Source organism: Littorina saxatilis, linkage group LG15 (assembly GCF_037325665.1).
Source record: "Littorina saxatilis isolate snail1 linkage group LG15, US_GU_Lsax_2.0, whole genome shotgun sequence".
In the NCBI taxonomy this organism is placed as follows: Eukaryota; Metazoa; Mollusca; class Gastropoda; order Littorinimorpha; family Littorinidae; genus Littorina; species Littorina saxatilis.
Genome location: NC_090259.1, coordinates 46,215,952 through 46,237,419, shown reverse-complemented (window position 1 = coordinate 46,237,419; position 21,468 = coordinate 46,215,952). Strand labels below are relative to the sequence as shown.

General features: G+C 40.4%; 1 protein-coding gene across 2 annotated transcripts in view; it reads left to right on the top strand.

Annotated features, from left to right (window-relative positions):
• The window catches only part of LOC138949470 (uncharacterized), a 105,138-nt gene that overhangs the window by 40,141 nt on the left and 43,529 nt on the right, over positions 1-21,468 (top strand). Inside the window, exons 7-11 of one of the 2 annotated variants that reach the window (XM_070321298.1) lie at positions 1,411-1,530; positions 5,448-5,546; positions 10,860-11,081; positions 13,432-13,671; positions 20,292-20,375. In XM_070321298.1, the coding sequence (XP_070177399.1) occupies positions 1,411-1,530; positions 5,448-5,546; positions 10,860-11,081; positions 13,432-13,671; positions 20,292-20,375 (765 nt within the window). Of the gene's footprint in view, positions 1-1,410; positions 1,531-5,447; positions 5,547-10,859; positions 11,311-13,431; positions 13,672-20,291; positions 20,376-21,468 lie in introns of those variants that run through there. The other variant, XM_070321299.1, reaches the window with a different exon arrangement.

The window sequence follows — 21,468 nt, the reverse complement described above, 5'->3', positions numbered from 1 at the left end:
GACCTAAACGACTATTGCTTTGTTTGCATGTGACAAGACGTGAGCAGAGAAGAAAGACCTAAACGACTATTGCTTTGTTTGCATGTGACAAGACGTGAGCAGAGAAGAAAGACCTAAACGACTATTGCTTTGTTTGCATGTGACAAGACGTGAGCAGAGAAGAAAGACCTAAACGACTATTGCTTTGTTTGCATGTGACAAGACGTGAGCAGAGAAGAAAGACCTAAACGACTATTGCTTTGTTTGCATGTGACAAGACGTGAGCAGAGAAGAAAGACCTAAACGACTATTGCTTTGTTTGCATGTGACAAGACGTGAGCAGAGAAGAAAGACCTAAACGACTATTGCTTTGTTTGCATGTGACAAGACGTGAGCAGAGAAGAAAGACCTAAACGACTATTGCTTTGTTTGCATGTGACAAGACGCGAGCAGAGAAGAAAGACCTAAACGACTATTGCTTTGTTTGCATGTGACAAGACGTGAGCAGAGAAGAAAGACCTAAACGACTATTGCTTTGTTTGCATGTGACAAGACGCGAGCAGAGAAGAAAGACCTAAACGACTATTGCTTTGTTTGCATGTGACAAGACGTGAGCAGAGAAGAAAGACCTAAACGACTATTGCTTTGTTTGCATGTGACAAGACGTGAGCAGAGAAGAAAGACCTAAACGACTATTGCTTTGTTTGCATGTGACAAGACGTGAGCAGAGAAGAAAGACCTGAACGACTATTGCTTTGTTTGCATGTGACAAGACGTGAGCAGAGAAGAAAGACCTAAACGACTATTGCTTTGTTTGCATGTGACAAGACGTGAGCAGAGAAGAAAGACCTAAACGACTATTGCTTTGTTTGCATGTGACAAGACGTGAGCAGAGAAGAAAGACCTAAACGACTATTGCTTTGTTTGCATGTGACAAGACGTGAGCAGAGAAGAAAGACCTAAACGACTATTGCTTTGTTTGCATGTGACAAGACGCGAGCAGAGAAGAAAGACCTAAACGACTATTGCTTTGTTTGCATGTGACAAGACGCGAGCAGAGAAGAAAGACCTAAACGACTATTGCTTTGTTTGCATGTGACAAGACGTGAGCAGAGAAGAAAGACCTAAACGACTATTGCTTTGTTTGCATGTGACAAGACGTGAGCAGAGAAGAAAGACCTAAACGACTATTGCTTTGTTTGCATGTGACAAGACGTGAGCAGAGAAGAAAGACCTAAACGACTATTGCTTTGTTTGCATGTGACAAGACGTGAGCAGAGAAGAAAGACCTGAACGACTATTGCTTTGTTTGCATGTGACAAGACGTGAGCAGAGAAGAAAGACCTAAACGACTATTGCTTTGTTTGCATGTGACAAGACGTGAGCAGAGAAGAAAGACCTAAACGACTATTGCTTTGTTTGCATGTGCAGATACGTACGACGTCAGATGCGACACAGATGTCACTGGGCAATATATTCGTCTTGAGAAGCTAGAGCAGGCCGGCTTTGGCCCCAACTATCACATTATGTTCTGTGAAGTTACTGTTATGGGTAAGTCTACCTTTCATATCTACCTCGTCACATGTTATTCAGGTCATGTTTTGGTACAGAAGAAAAACCCATTTTTGATTCACCTGAGTAATCGGAGTCTTAGTACTCTTCCGTGTCCCTCTGTATGGACGGACGGGCGTCTGAACGTCAGTATAGACACAAAACTTAATGTTGAGGTTGTCTTGGGTGTTTTTCAAGCTAGACCTTTGAAACGTTTCACGCATTAATTTAGTGTTTGATAATGGCCTCGACATGACCCCAGTCTGGTTGACCCGTGTCAAGTTTTGGGGTCACACCAGGGTCATGTTCGGTTTACAAACACTTAAAGGCACACTCAGCTTCACGCACACCATCAGTTTCTGGTCACATACACTGTCAGGCTTTTACACACATTACAGACACCCTTTCGTTTAAACAATCACCACTTGAGAACATCCTAGGTGCCTTCCGTAAAGAGCAAGCATTTTTCAAAGAATTTATTTTTGCGTGGCCAAACTGATTGTCCAACCCACAATCGGACGCCTCGCTTTGGCGCCGGAACTAACTTTTAAAATCTAAAAAAATACTTGACAGCTTGTTATAAAAACATTCTTAAATCATAAAAGAGTTCTTTTTTCATCAAGACAAGATCAGTACAATTCGAAGTTTTGAAAGTTTGAAAAAAGGGAGCCCGGAAGCAAGTTACACAATTACAAGCTCGTGTTTGCCCAAGCAGACGAATGTTCTGCATTTAGCTTGCTTCTTTGAAGCCAACCGCCGCCGATAATTTCGTGTGACTTGCAGTCGTTTGTTGCATTTTAGATTTAGAGGTACACAATATAACGTGCTATTGCAGATACAACGAGTTGCATTGAAATCACAAACGACGACTAAATTGTGAAAAAAAGGAAAGTGGGTGACACGGGTCGACGATGGCTCAGGGGTAAAATAAACCACGGAATCTTGTGTGTGGTTTACGCAAGCTAAATAACCATTCAAACGAACTGTGTCATTCAATGCTGTTAAATGCTATTGCAAGTGTGTTCCATAAGGTTTTTCGTGAGAAGATTTAAATCGCTCTGTAAACCATTTGAGGCAGACTGGGGCTTTAACGTTGAGGTTATTTTGGATGTGCTTAAAGCTTGACCTGTGAAACTTTGCACACTTCTTGGATGTAATAATTTCCCGACCTAAGTTTGTTTGACTCTCGTCAAGTGAGGTCACAGGGGGGTCATGTTGGAGTCATAAAAACTTAGCATTGATGTCATCTCAGACGTTTTTGAAGCTAGGGTCACAATAGGGTCATGTTCATAAACAAATAAAGTTGAGTTTTTTTACGATATTTTGGGTGATTTGTCTTGGCCAGCTAACAATTAATTCTGGTTCTTGTTGAAATATCGATTTTTCAAAATGTACAGCGTGTTGAGTATGAGGCTAGTGTTGGTCGTGGGAAGGGGGTCCGGGGTGCCAGTTTGTATATATGTGGGATATTCTCAGGGTTGGATAACTGAATGGAGAAAGATTATTGAAACTTTTTTGTTTTTGAGTCACTTGAGAAAAAGTGACTCTATGTAATCGGTCAGTGTTAGTCTGTCCGGCCGGCCGGCCGTCCGGCCGGCCGGCCGGCCGTCCGTAGACACCACCTTAACGTTGGACTTTTCTCGGAAACTATCAAAGCGATCGGGCTCATATTTTGTTTAGTCGTGACCTCCAATGACCTCTACACTTTAACGATGGTTTCGTTGACCTTTGACCTTTTTCAAGGTCACAGGTCAGCGTCAAAGGAAAAATTAGACATTTTATATCTTTTCTCGGAAACTATCAAAGCGATCGGGCTCATATTTTGTTTAGTCGTGACCTCCAATGACCTCTACACTTTAACGATGGTTTCGTTGACCTTTGACCTTTTTCAAGGTCACAGGTCAGCGTCAAAGGAAAAATTAGACATTTTATATCTTTGACAAAGTTCATCGGATGTGATTGAAACTTTGTAGGATTATTCTTTACATCAAAGTATTTACATCTGTAGCCTTTTACGAACGTTATCAGAAAAACAAGGGAGATAACTAGCCTTTTCTGTTCGGCAACACACAACTTAACGTTGGGCTTTTCTCGGAAACTATAAAAGTGACCGGGCTCAAATTTTATGTGAACGTGACTCATTGTGTTGTGAATAGCAATTTCTTCCTGTCCATCTGATGCCTCATATAATATTCAGAACTGCGAAAGTGACTCGATCGAGCGTTTGCTCTTCTTGTTTTGTTTTGTTTTGCCAAGCACATCATTGTGGGGCTTTTAATCAATAACATGCATCCGTCTACAATGTATCATCATTCATCCATCAACATTTATAATATTAAATATGTAAATGGCAAGTATACAAGACATATATATACAACATTAGGACATAACAGACAGACGGACATATAACATACCGTTCACCTACAAGTAAGGCCGGAGCTTAACATAACATGCAGATTACAATACTTGACATTATGGACGTATTACCTGCTTAATAATAATACAGTCAGTTAATAATGTCCGGGGTGCCAGTTTGTATATGTGGGATATTCTCAGGGTTGGATAACTGAATGGAGAAAGATTATTGAAACTTGACACACCTCAAGGGTTTGATTACTTCCAGACATTTCCGAGATATGATTGATCCTCGTCAAAGTTAAAGTTCACACATCTACAGCGTCAGGTTATACTAACAAAAAACAAGTCGTATGAAGGGAAGTTAATACATTCAGTCAATCTGTCAATTTCACAAAGTGATACTGATTACACTGCATTTTACGAAAGAAGGCTTTGTCGATTACCGCAACCCAGACTAAAACCGCTGAAATGAAAAACGTGATCGCTTGAAGTGACCAGCTAGAAAAGCGCAGTATCGTACAGCACTTCACAGCAACCGCTTTCCTTTATTCTCCTTTTTTTAGAGCTAGTACACACACACACACAAAACACACACACACACGCACGCACGCACGCACGCACGCACGCACGCACGCACGCACGCACGCACACACACACACACACACACACACACACACACACACACACACACACACACACACACACACACAACTTGACTAAATGTAAAAAGAGGAAACATTACTTTTTTCTTTAGAGTTTATGGTCTAAAACTTTCATGTATACTGAGTGTTTTTGCTGACAGATCTTTGAACCTGCATTCACTTCCAAGGTTTAATGATCTCCAAACAAGACCTCAGTTTGATTTACCTTTGTAAAATGTCAAGGTCATAGTGGCTAAACAGGGGCGGGGCAGTTAAGTCTGAGGGGGGGGGGGGGGAGGGGTTACAACCTGGGGTTCAGGGGTTACAACCTGGGGTTCAGAAGTCGGTAGACCCTTGGTGGGGTATAGGGTCAATTTGTGGCTTATCCTTCATTTTAAACATGATCAACTGGTTTTTGGGGGGACAGCCGGGGGGGGGGGGGGAGGGGGGGTGTTCCCCCCTAATGCGCCCCTGCTAAAGTATATATGACTAGTTTCCTCTGTTGATACTCTCCCCTCGGGGCAGATTCTCTTTGTGAAACTCGGTCCCGTCCGAGGAGGGTCTGATTTCCCCAATAGGGCTGTCTGTGAAAGGACACCTTTTTTTGTTTCCTCTCTCTTTTGCTCTGCTAAGAGATATTAACAAATCTCAGAAGAAAGTCTCTTCTGACTTTCAATTGTTTCTTTCACAACTTCTGATGATTTATTTTCTTCAACGTTCTTAGACCTACATTTTGAAATTGTTCACACTATCAGTGTTTAATAACATCCAGACATGACCCAGGTCTGGTTGATTTTGTTCACATTGGAATACATGTGAGAAATTATCTTGTTCTTGAGCATTCGAAAATAGTTACGAAGATAGTGAGTCGTATGATAACTTTGATCTTCTTGCTAAACTTCTGTTCCTCTGTTCCAGTATGCAAACCCAAATTCTGGGGACCTCCATGCCGTCTGTGCCCTACAGGTGACGATTGCAAATACGTCTGCAATAATCTTTTGGGCTGTGACAAATTCGGTAAGCCAGTAGTATAGTGATAGCATATACCGTAAAGTACCTTGTTAGCGCCCAGTATCGAGTAAGCGCCCACCCCCCACTTTTAGTCCAAAACCGAGCATAGGGTATAGTACCTTGTAAGCGCCCACCACCCACTTTACACCATTGAAATCAGGGGAAATATAAATTCCGCACTTGATCTGCTAGTTTTGTGAATGATTTCCCTTTCTTGCAAACCCTATCACGTGTGTCTGCACGCCTTGGATCTAAACGCCTGCAAGTCAATGATTACAAGATGCCGCGGATCAAATCGTACACCGTTGAATTTAAGCTGTCAGCTCTTGACTATTTGGATAATAACGCCAATGGAAATGTGTCGCAAACAGCAAGTGAGTTTGGGGTAGATAGAAAAAGGATACGAGAATGGCGAGAGAATCGCAATACCCTTTTACGTCACCAGGCGGGAAAGGAAAAGAAGAAGCGAAAGTTACATGGCGGTCGAGACGTCAGATCAGAAGAGGTAGATGAATATCTTGATCAAGAGCGGGCGGAAGGGCGTGTCGTCCGCAACAAAGATTTGCAAAGAGGAGCCTTAGAACTGGCTGGTGGACTGGACATAGACAGATTTGTTGCATCACCTATGTGGCTGAAGCGTTGTAAACAAAGGCATGCTGTCTCCACTCGGCGAGGTACCAATACCAACCAGACGTACCCCTTGTTCAAGGTAAACAGAGACACAGTGCGGCCGACAGCGGCACCTCTGCAGACAAGAAAAGGATGCGACGACATTTGTCTCCCCAAGCTGTTCTGATGACAATACAAACAAGAAAAACAATGGAAGATGAAAAAAGAAAGAAGATATGATTACGAAGTGATCAAAGATCACATTTCTTACTGAAAACTGCTCATGCATAGGGTGTAGTACCTGTCGGAATTGGTGCACAGGGGGGGGGGGGGGGGGGGGCGCTTACAAGGTACTTTACGGTACGTCTGTAACAATCTTATGGCTGTGGCAAACTGGGTAAGCCAGTAATATGGTGATAGCAAATACATCTGTAACAATCTTTATGGCTGTAACACACTGGGTAAGCTAGTGATATAGTGATAGCAAATACATCTGTAACAATCTTTATGGCTGTAACACACTGGGTAAGCTAGTGATATAGTGATAGCAAATACATCTGTAACACTCTTATGGCTGTAACACACTGGGTAAGCTAGTAATATAGTGATAGCAAATACATCTGTAACAATCTTTATTGCTTTATCACACTGGGTAAGCTAGTATTATAGGGATAGCAAATACACCTGTAACAATCTTTATTGCTGTGACACACTGGGTAAGCCAGTAATATAGTGATAGCAAATACATCTATAACAATCTGTATGGCTGTTGCACACTGGGTAAGTCAGTAATATATATGATTCCATTTGCAGTTTTAGATTTATGGCATGTCAACTACAGCCACCCAGCAAAAACACTACAAAACCCCAGGATTTTTGCCGATTTTCAGGATTGTGGTCGCTCTTTTTTACACGCTAGACCAGCCTGACTGCGCAATAATGGGACACGCTGTGATGAGTAGAAGAATGTGTGATTACGAGCAGAGAAAACCCATCAAAGTCTAGAATCGTGTTTTTTTCTTTCTCTATTTTCACATGGTTTCTTCAGCAACAGTGCAGTACCACTTAAAATGCCATATCCTGTACTTTATTTTTGATCATCTGTGCAACACTTCATGAGCTGTTCACATATTAAAATGATCAAGGTGACAAGATGACATTCTCTTTTCACTCATCAACATTTCACAGTCATTAAAAAATAAAATCAGCCTTGTAGACGAGGAACCGAATCGGAAAAAGACGCTTAGTTAAGGAGTATTAAGGCACGGGAGGAACTCCCGAGCAAATTTGGTTTCATTTGACAGACAAATGCATGTAGTCTCTGAAACTTTTCTTGGTACCCAAAAGTGGCAGCAGCTATACGCAATTTTTAAGGCAAAGTAGCCCAGGTTTTTTTTTTAAGGGCAGAGGTGGCACGGAATTTTAATCCAAAATGGTCACATGATGTGATTTGGGTTTTTAGCATATTTAGGTACTTTGAACACCCTAGAATAACTGCATGTAAGCTATCTCATCAGAGGTACTTGCAACTAAAAGCCCAATGAATGCACTTCCCTCTGATATGTATTTCATTAGATTGTGGCTTACAAAACGTCTTTTATGAGATTTGACATTATCCAGAAAAATGAAAATGACGTGACGTAACACAATTTCTGAAATGCAAGGCCTCCTGGTGCCGCTATGTGTTGCACGCAAACAATATTTTTACTTGCTGTTTAACACCTTCCAATTACTTGATAGTTCAGTCAAAAATATTTACTCTGCTGCCTGCGGTTAAGGTGATATTACCGATTTTTGCAACAAAGTTTTTTTTCTTCTGAATTGCATTTAAAAAAAAACCCTGGGCAACTTCGCCTTAAAATTGCGTATAGCTGCTACCACTTTTGGGTACCAAGAAAAGTTGTTTCAAAGACTATATGCATTTGTCTGTCAAATAAAACCAAATTTGCTCAGGAGTACCTCCCGTGCCTTAAAATCGGCCTTAGAACCATGTTTATTACTCGTTTATTGATGATGAGTTGTTCTTCAGTACAGGTTAAAAAGAAGGAAAACTGGTCAGAATTTTAATCTGCAATTTTATTCTTAAAATATCTCTTTTCATAAAGCAGAAAAACTGCATTATCAGATTTACAAAAGAAAAAAACTTACTGGATAACATATGGTTTTACACAATTTAGATTTTAAGTGCAAGTGGAGTTACTTTGGCCATGAATACATTTGATGTATTCAGAAAGTACATTTCATGGATTGTGGCTCGGTTTGATAGATTTTGAATGCAGTTTTTTTTTAATATAGTTTATCTGCTTTTCTACCTTGAAGCTTATTGTGATCAAAGTGAGGTACCAAAAGTGTGACACCTGGTTACGCTGATCAAAGTGAGGTACCAAAAGTGTGACACCTGGTTACGCCTCGCATTTCACAAAGACAAACAATAAATGGCAAAATTCAAGAAATGCGTACGTTTTAATGGATAATATTCTAAACAAAAACAGCAAAGACGCAATTCTTATCAATAATAATACTGTGGAGATGTTGTTCCACAGTATTATTATTTAGGCAACCGCCAGGGACAGGTACTTCACAGCAGGTTGAGATTAAACATGAGTGATTTGCAACAAGACTTAGTTAACCGACACCTCTCTGATAATTTAGAATGTACGTGTGGAGCATGCCCGGAAGATTCTGAACATTTCTTGTTACACTGTCCAAAATTTAAAGAACATAGAACCATTTTATTCAATAGTCTGCCAACACACGTTCTAGACTGCAAAACACTCTTGTTTGGAAATACTGATTTAACTATATCTTTGAACACGAAAATATTCTCTGTTGTACAAGACTATGTTATGTTAACTAATCGCTTCGGCTGATATTATATTAACTGTGCAATTGATGTAGCCAGGCATTCTCTCCCTCCCCCTCTCTCTCTCCCTCTCCCTCCCCCTCTCTCTCTCCCTCTCTCTCTCTCTCTCTCTCTCTCTCTCTCTCTCTCTCTCTCTCTCTCTCTTTACCCTATTTGTATAAAATATAATTAAAGATTATCAAGATAAGTGTTGAAGCTATCACTTGTTCGCCATGTTTTGCTATCTGAATGTGTATTGATTATAATTTCAAGAACGTGTCCATAAGCAATCTGCTTGTTAACGTTCTTAATGTTGTTATTGTTTGAAACGTGTGTATGAGAATTTGAATAAACACGCTTAAACCAATTCTTATCAACAACACAGAACGTGAGGTAAGTCGGCAAAGATGCTCCTAGTCTGCCTTCCCGTTTTGGGTCTTGTTCTTGCTGGCACTTTCACAGCAAATGTTGATACTATCACATGTATTGATTGGTCGTGTTTTGTTTCTTTGATTGTGGTGATTTTACTATCTCTTTGTCATGTACTGGCTGCTTTGTGGTCAGTTTCTCATGTAGAATGTAGTGAGACTTGTGTCCCTGTGAGCTGATCCCCACTTGTCACCTGTAGAAAAGAACAACTGATACATATTCTGTTTACGGTATGCATCTTGACAAACAACGCTAGTGTAGCCAAAACTGAGTGTTTCCCCACTATATGCAACGTCACCTGGTGGCCTACATGTTTTTGACTCACCAGAGTAATTGGTGAGCATTACGATTCATATGTGTCTGTGTGTGTGGACGTCCGGCCGTCTGTGGACAACAAACTTAACGTTGAAGTTATCTCGGAGGTTTTTCAAGCTAGACCTGTGAAACTGTTCACACAGCGGGGTTATGTTCGTTTCATAAAAACTTAACGTTGAAGTTATCTCTGAGGTTTTTCAAGCTAGACCTCTGAAACTTTTCACACAGCGGGGTTATGTTCGTTTCACAAAGACTTAACGTTGATGTTATCTCTAATGTTTTTGAAGCTAGAGCTTTGTTATATGCACACTTCTAAGGTTTGATATCACATTTTCAGGTCACAGCGGGGTCATGTTTGTAAAAGCTTTACATTGATAGGTGTTGGTAATCAGCAGACGTGACCACATGTTGGCCTGCATTTTATAAAGTTTTAGAGTCCCAGCATGAAAATGTTTGCTGGAAAAGATTTTCACCACTGAAAATGTCCACTGGGCATCCAGGATATAAGTCTTGACCTCATTAAGCTGTGATGTCATTGTTTGATTTGGTCACAGTCTTGACTATAGACCCTTGGTGATGACATGTTATGATGTCATAGTGTCAGAAATTAGGTCACTCAAGTGTCTTAGTATACATATTTTGTCTGGGCTAGCTAAAACTCAATTTGGGAAAGAAAATAATGAATTATTATGATTCTAGTTAAAAAACTAATTTGTTGTTTGTTGAGTATGTCAGGCTAAAGATGGTGGTGGGTAGAAGGTTAGGTGTTGTGTAAGTTTGAATATATGAAATATTCTTGGGGTGGAATAACTAAATGGATCGATAATGGTCACATATAAGGATCAAGTTTGTGTCAATCAGTCAGATGCAAAAATTCTCTTGAACATTATTCTATGAAGCTGGAACAGTTTTTTTTTCTTTTTTGGAGGGAGGGGGGGGGGAGGGGGGTGGTGGCGGTCATAGGTAGTGGAGAAAGCAGCCCGGATGTCCATGTGGGTAACCTCACAGGACTATACGACTCTTATCCTTATCCTTATTCTCCGTGGAATGTATCAATCAAGAACTTACCGTATTGTTTCACCACTGTGAAATGCATCAGTAACAAATTCCTTGTATTGTTTAAGCACCTTGGAATGTGGCGTTAAAGAAGTTTGCTTCCACGAGCTCCCTTCTGAAGGGTGGCCCAGCCAACGCCGTTGACGGCACGAACAGCAACAGCTCCCCGGACAAATGCGTCTCCACGCACCCCGTGAAAGACGGAGCAGATAACCGCTGGTGGCAAGTGGACATGGAGGCTTCCTACAGAGTCTTCAAATTGTTTATCCACACCCGCGTCGACTGCTGTGGTCAGTACTACACTCAGCGTCAGAAAAAAACCCGATAAATGATACAAAAAAACAACAACCTCCGCATAAAAAACACCCTGATTAATGATTAAAAAAAATTCAGTATCAGAAGAAACTTTATAAATGATTTAAAAAAAACTCAGCGTCAAAAAGAAAATGTAAAGTGATAAAAACAAAAACAAAACAAAAAAACCCCTCAGCGTCATGCAGAAGAAACCCTGATAAGTGATTAAAAAAAAGTAAGTGTCTGAAGAAACGTTATAAATGATTAAAAAAAACACCTAAGCGTTAGAAGAAACCCTGATAAGTGATTAAAAACTGAGCGTCAGCAGAGACTTGATTAGTGATAAAACTACTATTTGTCCGTTGTGCATTTTGTTTTTGACTCTGAATAATCAGGAGAGAAGAAATGAGAATTATTGAAGTATTAGGCCGTCCGGCCGTCCGTAGGCAGAACATTAACGTTAGGGTTATCTCGGTTATTTTTTAAGCTGGAGCTTTGAAACTGCACACTTCTAAGGTTTGATGATCTCCCTACATCAGTACATGAGCTCAGTTTTGTCGACCCTGTTCAAAAACTGGGGTCACAGCGGGGACATATTCGGTTAATAAAAACTAATCATTGGGGATTTCTCTTATTTGTTTGAAGCAAGAGCCTCCACATTTTACAGACTTGTAGGTTTTGATGATCTCCAGACATGACAAAAACTTGCCAAAAGGGAAAAAAAAAATCTAGAGCAAACAAGTTACAAAAAACATACCTTCATTAATAAAATATAGGAGGGGTGGGTGGTGGAAAAACTTTTCACCAAATCCAAAAACTCGACCTTTACAGCTTGCTGGAATCTTGCGATGTGACGCTGGTTAAGCTCTGCGCGAGTCGCTGACCGACGCATCGGTCGGTTCCAGCGCCACGCTCCGAGCCAATCAAAGAAAGGCGCAATCAATCACCCAAACCGCTTATCGCCACGCGCGCGTGGTGAGAAGTTCTTTTGTGTGTTTGCATGCGGCTAACATTCAGAATTACAGCTGGTTTCTGTCTACCAGAGCCTGTACAGAACACGCACTCATACGCTCGTTCCATTCTTATCAGTCACTCCCACAAATTAATTGTCCACACCAGTTGTTTGCAGTTAAGTTCACAAGCGTATGAGTGTGTATTCTGTACATGCTCTGGTAGACAGACACCAGCTGTAATTCTGAATGTTAGCCGCATGCAATCACACAAAAATGTTCTTGTGCAGAAGATCGATCACTACTAAAAATATCCACTGAGCTATCAAGGAAATAAGTCTCCACTTCATCAAAATATGAGGGTATTCACCCCGCATATCCGGTGAAAGGCGTAATGAACCGCGTCGCTCGGCAAAGACAAAGTTAGGATAGTTTTTGTGTTGTTGGTATTTTGTTCTCTCTTTTTTTCAACAAAAATGGATGGTGATGTTTGTGATGATGGTGGGAAGAAAGATGGGGTGGAGCAAGTTTGTTCTGGGGATATTCATAGGATTGAAAAACTTGAGGAATTAATATGTGAGGACGCATGAGGATCAAGTTTGGAAATCAATGTTCTCTTAGACAATATTTAATGAGGGTAGAACAGCAAATATTTTTGATTCACATACATTTGAAACCTCATTTTAAGACCTAAAAAAAAAGTGAGAACATCTGGTCTGGAAAAGGAGGGAGGCTCACGTACACTGGGGGTAAATGTACAGAGGGTAAGAACAAAACATCTGAGGATAAGGTCTTTGGAAGGGAGGGAGTCTTCTGTTTTGGACAGGGGTGGGGGGGGGGGGGGTGGTATTAAAAGGGAGGTAGTGTTATATTAGGGTGGGTTAGGCTCTTAAAAGATGGGTAGTCTATTAGGGTGGGGATGGGGTGGATGTCTGGTCTTCTATAAGGGGGATGGGTGTTAGGGTTACACAGTAATAGGACATGACAAGGGGAGTCTTAAAAAGCCTTTGCTTTTATTTGTACCGCCAAGCCCAAGTTTATGTGAATGTTTTGTTTTGGCTTTAATCATACATTCAGTGAACTGGCTTTCTTGTTTAAATTTTTTTTTGATATGCAAAAGTTTACTTTGATACATTTGAAATTGCCTTACAAACAAAATTATTTATTTGTGTAGTTATTCTTTTAGTATTGTAAGGTGCCTGGAACTATATTAGCATTAGCGTTGAATAAATGGAGATTACAAAATGCTCTATTTTTAACTCACATTGACAATCTCTCGCGACATTCTTTGTTTAGTAGGTACCTAGGTGCCCCACTAAACTAAGAAAGTCGCGAGGGATTGCCAATATGGGTTACAAAGTTGTTTTAGCTGGGCAAAAATCCATTTTTCCCTCAGCCTATAAACTGCAGAATTTCGATGTGTTCGTGGAGGATGAAGGGATGCTGACGATTCTGGATCGGAATCCAACAAGGAAGTGCGCGGAACACCGCTCCACGTATCTGATAGACGGATCCGTGCTCGAGTTGAATTGCGACCCCAAAAAGCACAACCGGGGTCAGTACACCATCCTGGTCGCCCCAAGTCCTCACGTGCTGGAGTTCTGCGAGGTGCGTGTCATGGGACACAACGTCATAGGTGAGACACCCCAACACCCTACACACACTTTAAACACCTCTGACAGGTACGTGTCGTGGGACACTACGTCATAGGTGATGCTCCCTAAAAAAAAGTAAGTAAATTTTAAGGGGCTTTTTGTCCGTCAGGTCTTAATTGGACATGGATTGGTTTATACGATTCGAGTTTTACGCCCTCGCAGCTTTTTGATGTTTGCGTGTTTAGGTGATATCAGCCATCTGCACTTATGGTAGAATGACCAAGATCTTTCGTTTTTTGTTTGTTTGCGTGTCTGTGTTTTTAGTCAATTAGCTTACACGATGTGTGGCTTTTTATTTTGTAAGGGTGGTTGAAATGCATGTGTGTCAGTGAAATAAGACCTAGACCACATGCACCAGACAATAAAAGTAGAGTTTCACGTTCAGTACCACGATTGCCACTATCAATATTCAGACACCTTTTGGGTAAATGTGTAGGCAAGTACACTTGTGTGCTTTTGTGCAGGCATTTGTTTGGGAAGCAGGAATATGCAACATGTTTTGACAAACATCATAGTTTTGTGTGTGTGTGTGTGTGTGTGTGTGTGTGTGTGTGTGTGTGTGTGTGTGTGTGTGTGATAAAACCAATAATAACCAGCACATAAGGCTCTACTTCACTAGTCAAAGACACATACGCATTGCTTTATTCAGCTTTCCACAAATATATTCACTCGATCAGAATCCTCTTCATGAATATTTTATTTCAGAAAAAAATAACAAATCGAATCTACACAACAAATGTTATTGCTATTATGCTTTGAACGATGAAGAATAGCAGCCGAGACAGGTGAGGCATCAAGTTTCTTATGCTTTTATCAAGCCATTATGTTGCATACATGTCATTTGTTTTTATGTCGCGATGAATGGCCGATAATTTGACATTTCCAGTCTATCTTCTGATAAATGACCAGAAAGGTACAAACGTCGATTCTGCTACTACCTCGTAAACTTCTCGATCGCTAATACACCAGAACTTAAGCCACTAGAAGAGAAATGTCTATGGCGTAGTTTCACCCAACAGACACAATTGGATACATTTTTGTAAACATTTTTTATTGCCTCCCTTGAATAAAATGTATTAGAAAATATTCTGAGAAAAAAATTTATTCTTCAAATGAATGCTATCAAGAATTAGGTAGACAACCCGTGTAGATACCTTTATTATTTTTGGAGGATGTCACTATGCAATTATACAGATTTAAAAAAAAAGCTTCAAATGATCTCCCTTGAACAAACACATCTTGTTACAATTTTGTTTTTACTATGTGTTAGTTTTAAGGGTATAATATAGAAGAATAATAAAGAACAAATGCTGAAAACTGATTTAGACGTAATTAAACAAAATGTTTCAAATTATCTGATAATGAATTTCTACATTAAAATTAAAACAGATCTAAGGACTTATGAACAAGCTGATAGGCTTGAACACGAAAATCGCACCCAACATAAAACATAAGAAACTAGATCTGCATCTCTTGTAATGATGATAATGGCACCTGTTGACCGACTTGCACGCCATATATATGTTTTACTGTGCACTCTGCATGTCAAGGGTTTTTCTCTTGGTGACTCGATTCTGAGGAGATAAAGAAAATGCATTTAGTGCAAGCAGTACATAATGACAACACAAATACAATTACTTAAAAGTAGCTGCTGGTTTCAGAGTATTTGGTTAGAGGCCCACGCCAACGTGTTTGCCTCAATGTCGCAGATTTGGTCAGGATTTCACATGGAGTAAGACCATTCCTCAAAAGTTTTAACAATGTTTTGAAAGAATTTTTTTTTATTATCCATTTAAATATTATTATCCATTTTTGTCGTTGTTGCCCCCATTGACTGGGAATCTTACTCAATCTAAAGGACAAGGAGTTTTCTGAGGAATATAATAATAATAATAATAATAAATAACTTTTCTATAGCGCGAGTCCCATCAATTGGCTCCAGGCGCTTTACAAATTCATTATAGAATAAACTAGCACAAATCAACAAGCATACAAAGCATACATTTAACTGAGACATAACACCAAGAACCCAAGCACTAAGCAAAACTTAGCGTACAATGTTAAAAGTACACACACACACACACACACACACACACACGCACACACACACACACACACACACACACACGCACGCACGCGCACACACAAAGATACCATTGACAAAGAGACCATAAAGCACATACAGGGTAGAGAGTTCCAAAACAGAATAGAGTTGTGGAGAGTCTACTCAGGCTAAGCAAAGGCTTTACGAAACAGGTATGTTTTGAGTTGGGTTTTGAAGGAGGAAAGGCTGCTGGAATCACGGATAGAACTTGGAAGCGAGTTCCAGACGGTCGGAATCTGGTACCTAAAGGTTCTTTCACCAAAGGTCTTGGTCCTGGTTTTGGGGATGCGAAGGAGTTTTTCAGAGGAGGATCTGAGAGAACGGGATGGCTCGTAGATACTGAGGGAATGGGACAAATAGGGGGGAAGTGAATATGTGTGTGTGAAGCTTCTAAGCCCTAGCTTCAGAAACGTCCAAGACAATCTCAATAAATGATTTTGTTGTGCCTAGTGATGGCTATCCAACCGAATGGCCGAGCACTGCTGAATCCTTAGATTCTCCTGATTGCTTGATTCTGTAATGACATTGTGGAGTTGGTAGCTATGTGAGTGTGTTGTGCCTGCTCTTCTTTGTTGAGTCGGAGGGAGTGGGGGGGGGGGGGGGGTATTCAATCATCTGATCATGAAGTAAGACTTCATTGTGATATGCAGAGATTTAGTCAGGTACACAAAATTACTGTGCTATCACGGCATTAGATGTTCTATCCTCTAGGTGGGCTACACAACTACATCACATTTCATGGTTGGGTTTTAGCAAGTCAGCAACATGTTTTGAAGTTCTCATTGGGTAATCACGGCTGACATCAAACACAGAAAAGGTGGAAAAAACATAACTCAATGATCTCACCTTCCCTGCATTGTGAGACTGCCCATATGGGTCTGCCGAAGTAGCTCCTGCACATATTTAACAGGGGTGAGTTTTGGCGCTCGCCCGCTCGCCCCCGGCGACTTCAAATCGTGTCGGGCGGGTTCGAAATTCCTCTAAAATCGCCCGCCTGGAATAGAAATGAAATATAATGCTTTTGATTATTTATGACTTAAGCTGTGGTAAATTTGGCTGGTATGCAACTTTTATACTTCTGCTTGATCTAACAGTAATATTAATAACACAGACATAAAGAAAAAGAAACAAAACAAGAAAGCAACTTAGAATTTTTTTTTGTAGTCAGCTTTTTATACTTGGCTTTACACAACAAAAAACATAATTTAAATTAAAAAAAAATGCTGATTTACTCTTTTGTAGTGTGTGTTTATGTGGTAAGTAGAGTTCCATAGTAAATTACTTTGTAAATTGTGTGGTAGGGGGTACATAAAGGGGGTAACTTTTAGTGAGGTTTAGTGTGTGATTGTGTGACAGGGTGTGAATGTGGTTTTGATTTCTTGTTTCTTTGTGGCGGCTTTAATTTTAAATTCTTTATAAAAACAAGGTTAATTATCATTATATTAAAACATAGCACTTTAGTCATCAAGTTTTGTGTGTGTTTGTGGTAGTTATTAGTAGTGCAAATCCACATGTATGCATTATAAGTATGAATGCACGTCTTTTGTGTATGTGGTTAGCACGCGACGAGCCGCTGGGGCGGTTGTAAGAAATCCCGGCAGGTTGGGGGCCGGTTGGGATTTTGGGGGGCCGGTTCAATTTTTGACTTACCGGCCCCCCCCTGGCCGGTAGCAAAAAAAGTTAAGGTACACCCCTGTTTAATCAAGTGACTGTGTTCATCTTATTAACATGTTAGGATCACGCTTTTTTCTAGCATATCAGACTGGAAAGTTTCTCAAGGCTTGCACAATTCAAGAGCTTGCCTATCCCCAATAAAAACAAAACAATAAGTAATATGAATTGGAAATTAATTTTCTTGAAACCCTTTCAAAGTACTGTTGATGTCAGTTTAAGGTGGTTTCAGCTGCGACTCCTACACCGGATTCTACCTTGTAATAAATATTTATATTTATGTAAAATTAAAAATTCAACGCTCTGCACATTTTGCGGGTATCATGAAGAGACAATTTTTCACTTATTTTGGGAATGTATGATTGTTAAAACCTTCTGGATTAAATTGAATAATGTATTGCACAAAGAATGTTTACATTGTGAACATTTGACTTTTTCAAAAGGATTGATAATATTTGGAAATGATGATAATGTGAACACTGATAATGTTTTAGATTTGATTATTCTTTTAGGAAAATATTATATTTATAAATGTAAACTTCAGGGCTCAGTTCCGCTTTTGAATGTTTTTTTGAAAATATTAAAACAAAGATATTACATTGAAAAGAAATTGAATCTTATCAGGAATAGAAATGTTGAATTTTTGTCAGAGTGGTTACCCTATGCGAATATATGTTAGGTTATTGACCAAGGCGAAGTGTCCATTTCAGCTTAACTTTTTGTACAGTTTAAAATTGTAGGTTTTTATAAGATTTTAGGCAAGAGTGTGTGTGTATGTCTTATGTCTGTCTGCTTCACTTATCCTCTTACCTGTCTGTCACCCTGTAACCCCCCCCTCTCTCTCTCTCTCTCTCTCTCTCTCTCTCTCTCTCTCTCTCTCTCTCTCTCTCTCTCTCTCTCTCTCTTTTTTATCAGTATTGTCGGTATGTTACATGTCCGTCTGTCGGTTAGGTCCTAATGTTGTATGTCTTGTATACTTGCCATTTACATATTTATTATACATGTTGAAGGATGAATGAAGATACATTGTAGACGGATGCATGTTATGGATTAAAAGCCCCACGATGATGTGCTTGGCAAAAAAGAAAGAAAAAAAAAAAAAAAAAACCATTAACGATGCAAGTATTTTCAGGATCGCAAGGTTTTAATATGAAGTCTGTTCCTCTGGTGTTTTCGAGAAACAAATTACACATTAGAACATACACAACTAATTCCGAACAATTTAAGTCACACCAAAATATAACTCACAAACAAACAACAGCAATTCGATAATTAGTCTGCAAATGCCTAAACGTCGTTCACACTAGCTATACAGAAATAAAGAAGCACATTCAGACAGGTTTGGCAGGTAGACCATTACAGCTGCAGGGGCGGATCAGTTCATTTTATGGGGGGGGGGGGGGGTTTCCAAAAGTATATTGTGAAGATATGGGTGTGAAGGCGCAAAGCGCCGAGCCGACGGCGCGAAGCGCCTAGCTTGCTAGGGAGGTCCGGGGGCATGCCCCCCCCGGAAAATTTTGAAAAAAAGGATGCAAAATGGTGCAATCTGGTGCATTCTGAGGATGATCATTACCAGTTTCAGGCAGCAGATTTTGTCACTGATTAATACCCCAAAAATTTAAACAACCCCCCAAAACACAATTTTTTTTTTGGCTGGGGGGGGGGGGGGTTCCGGAAACCCCAGAACCCCACCCCCCTCCCTCGTCCGCCCCTGAGCTGCTGATCCAGACCAAATGACATGGTTTCCCCCTCCACCACGGAATGAGTCGCATGTCACCTCGCGCGGTTCTGCGCTAGGCTTAATAAAAGTCCGGGGGGTGTCTGGTAACAGTGTAAGGGTCACCTTAGTTACAGGCTTATAACTCGAAAAGTTTGCGCTCTTTTCTAAAACGGGTTTCACCACTGGATAGAGCATAAAAAACTCTTTAGGAAAATGTAAAAATATGAAAATCATGCAAAGGTGACATGCGACTCATTCCGTCGTGGAGGGTCACAAATAACCAAGGCATTCACAAATACATCGACAGTGGTCTTTAAGGTGGACACACTGATTGATCAATTCAATTAAAACTTATCTAAGAAACTTCTTTTGCATGTTATTTTTTTTTTCATTTCCTGAATCAAAAAATGTATGGACATTTTGTGTTTTCTCTGATAATATTGTCAAAATTAAATTAAAGTGATTGCATGTTCGCATGCTTTACGGAGCCCATCGCGACACGACGCTGTCTTCGGGTTTCGGCTAGCCAAGTTTACCAGTCTTGGTAATAACTATTCCCGGGGTTTGAGTGTTTGGGGCGGGGATATAGCTCAGTTGGTAGCGCGCTGGATTTGTATTCAGTTGGCCGCTGTCAGCGCGAGTTCGATCCCAGGTTCGGCGGAAATTTATTTCACAGAGTCAACTTTGTGTGCAGACTCTCTTCGGTGTCCGAACCACCCCCCGTGTATACTACATTGGGTGTGCACGTTAAAGATCCCACGATTGACAAAAGGGTCTTTCCTGGCAAAATTGCTTAGGCACAATTAATAATTGTCTACCATACCCGTGTGACTTGGAATAAGGCCGTGAAAGGTAAATATGCGCCGACATGGCTGCAATCTACTGGCCGTATAAAATTTCATCTCACACGGCATCACTGCACAGCGCCTAGAACTGTACCCACGGAATATGCGCGATATAAGCCTCATTGATTGATTGATTGAGTGTTAATATTTTAGTTTCAGGCCGACAGATTGAGTAAATGTTTTGATATTACTTCACAATTCTTGTTTCTCCTTTTTTTGCAAAGCATTGGTTTAATGTTTGAATGACATGGTGTTTACCAGAATATAAGCCTGGGCAGAGCTGCGCATTTCGGAACGAGATCAAATTGTGTCCTGTGGACAACAGCTGTGACGGTGACGTCTGCAGTAAGTACCGCTGTATTGTCACACACACACACACACACACACACACACACACACACACACACACACACACACACACACACACACACACACACACACACACACACACACACACACACACACACACACACACACACACACACACACAAACAAACAAACACATACACAAACACACACACACATACAAACACACACACACACACACAGATATATATACACACACACGCACACACACACACACACACACACACACATACAAACACACACACACACACACACACACACATATATATATACACACACACACACACACACACACACACACACACACACACACACACACACACACATACATATATATAAACTTGGCCAAAAAATTATTACAACAATTTTCGCACGTTCAGAAAAGCGTTAAACCACAATCCATTTTAATTGAACTTTGTATGCTGGAAAAGGTAATTATGTCTACTGTTCATATCATTTGTTCGATTGGTGGTACTTTGTATAGGCATCCCGTGGCAGCCTGTCAAACAAGGTCACCCTTAAAATCGACCTGACAAAAACCAATTCCCCGTATTTTAAAATCTGCAAAAAATCAGAATGTGCACTTACCAAACACTTCTGACTACCATTGGAAAGGCCATTCAATTTCCTGTCCAGAGCATTTGTTTCATGCTAACCCTAACCCAAACGTCTTTAGTATTTGTGTAGCCTTTTGTCAAAGGCGGTAGGTGTCAACCGTTTCAGAGGCCAAAAAAGGCTCGTTTTGCGGCCATTTTTGAGGGGGTCCTCCACTGAGAGAGCCATATCTGCTCAAGTTCCAAAGGAATTGCTTTGAAAATGACAGAAGTTATGACCAATAGGCTGACCAGAATGTGTGTGGATTTTTGTGAACGTGTATATCAAGCGTGTCGTATTACGTAACTTTTCCGAAAGATCTAAACAAGTATTCTTATTAATTCTGGGTTTAAGGACAAACAATTGTGACTTTGCATGCGAAACAAAAAAAGGTTGAGGCAATTGGTGCCACAGTTTCAGGCAGATCTGAGTGCTGGTTTACATTGGCTGAAGATGGGAACGCACAAGAAAAATTATC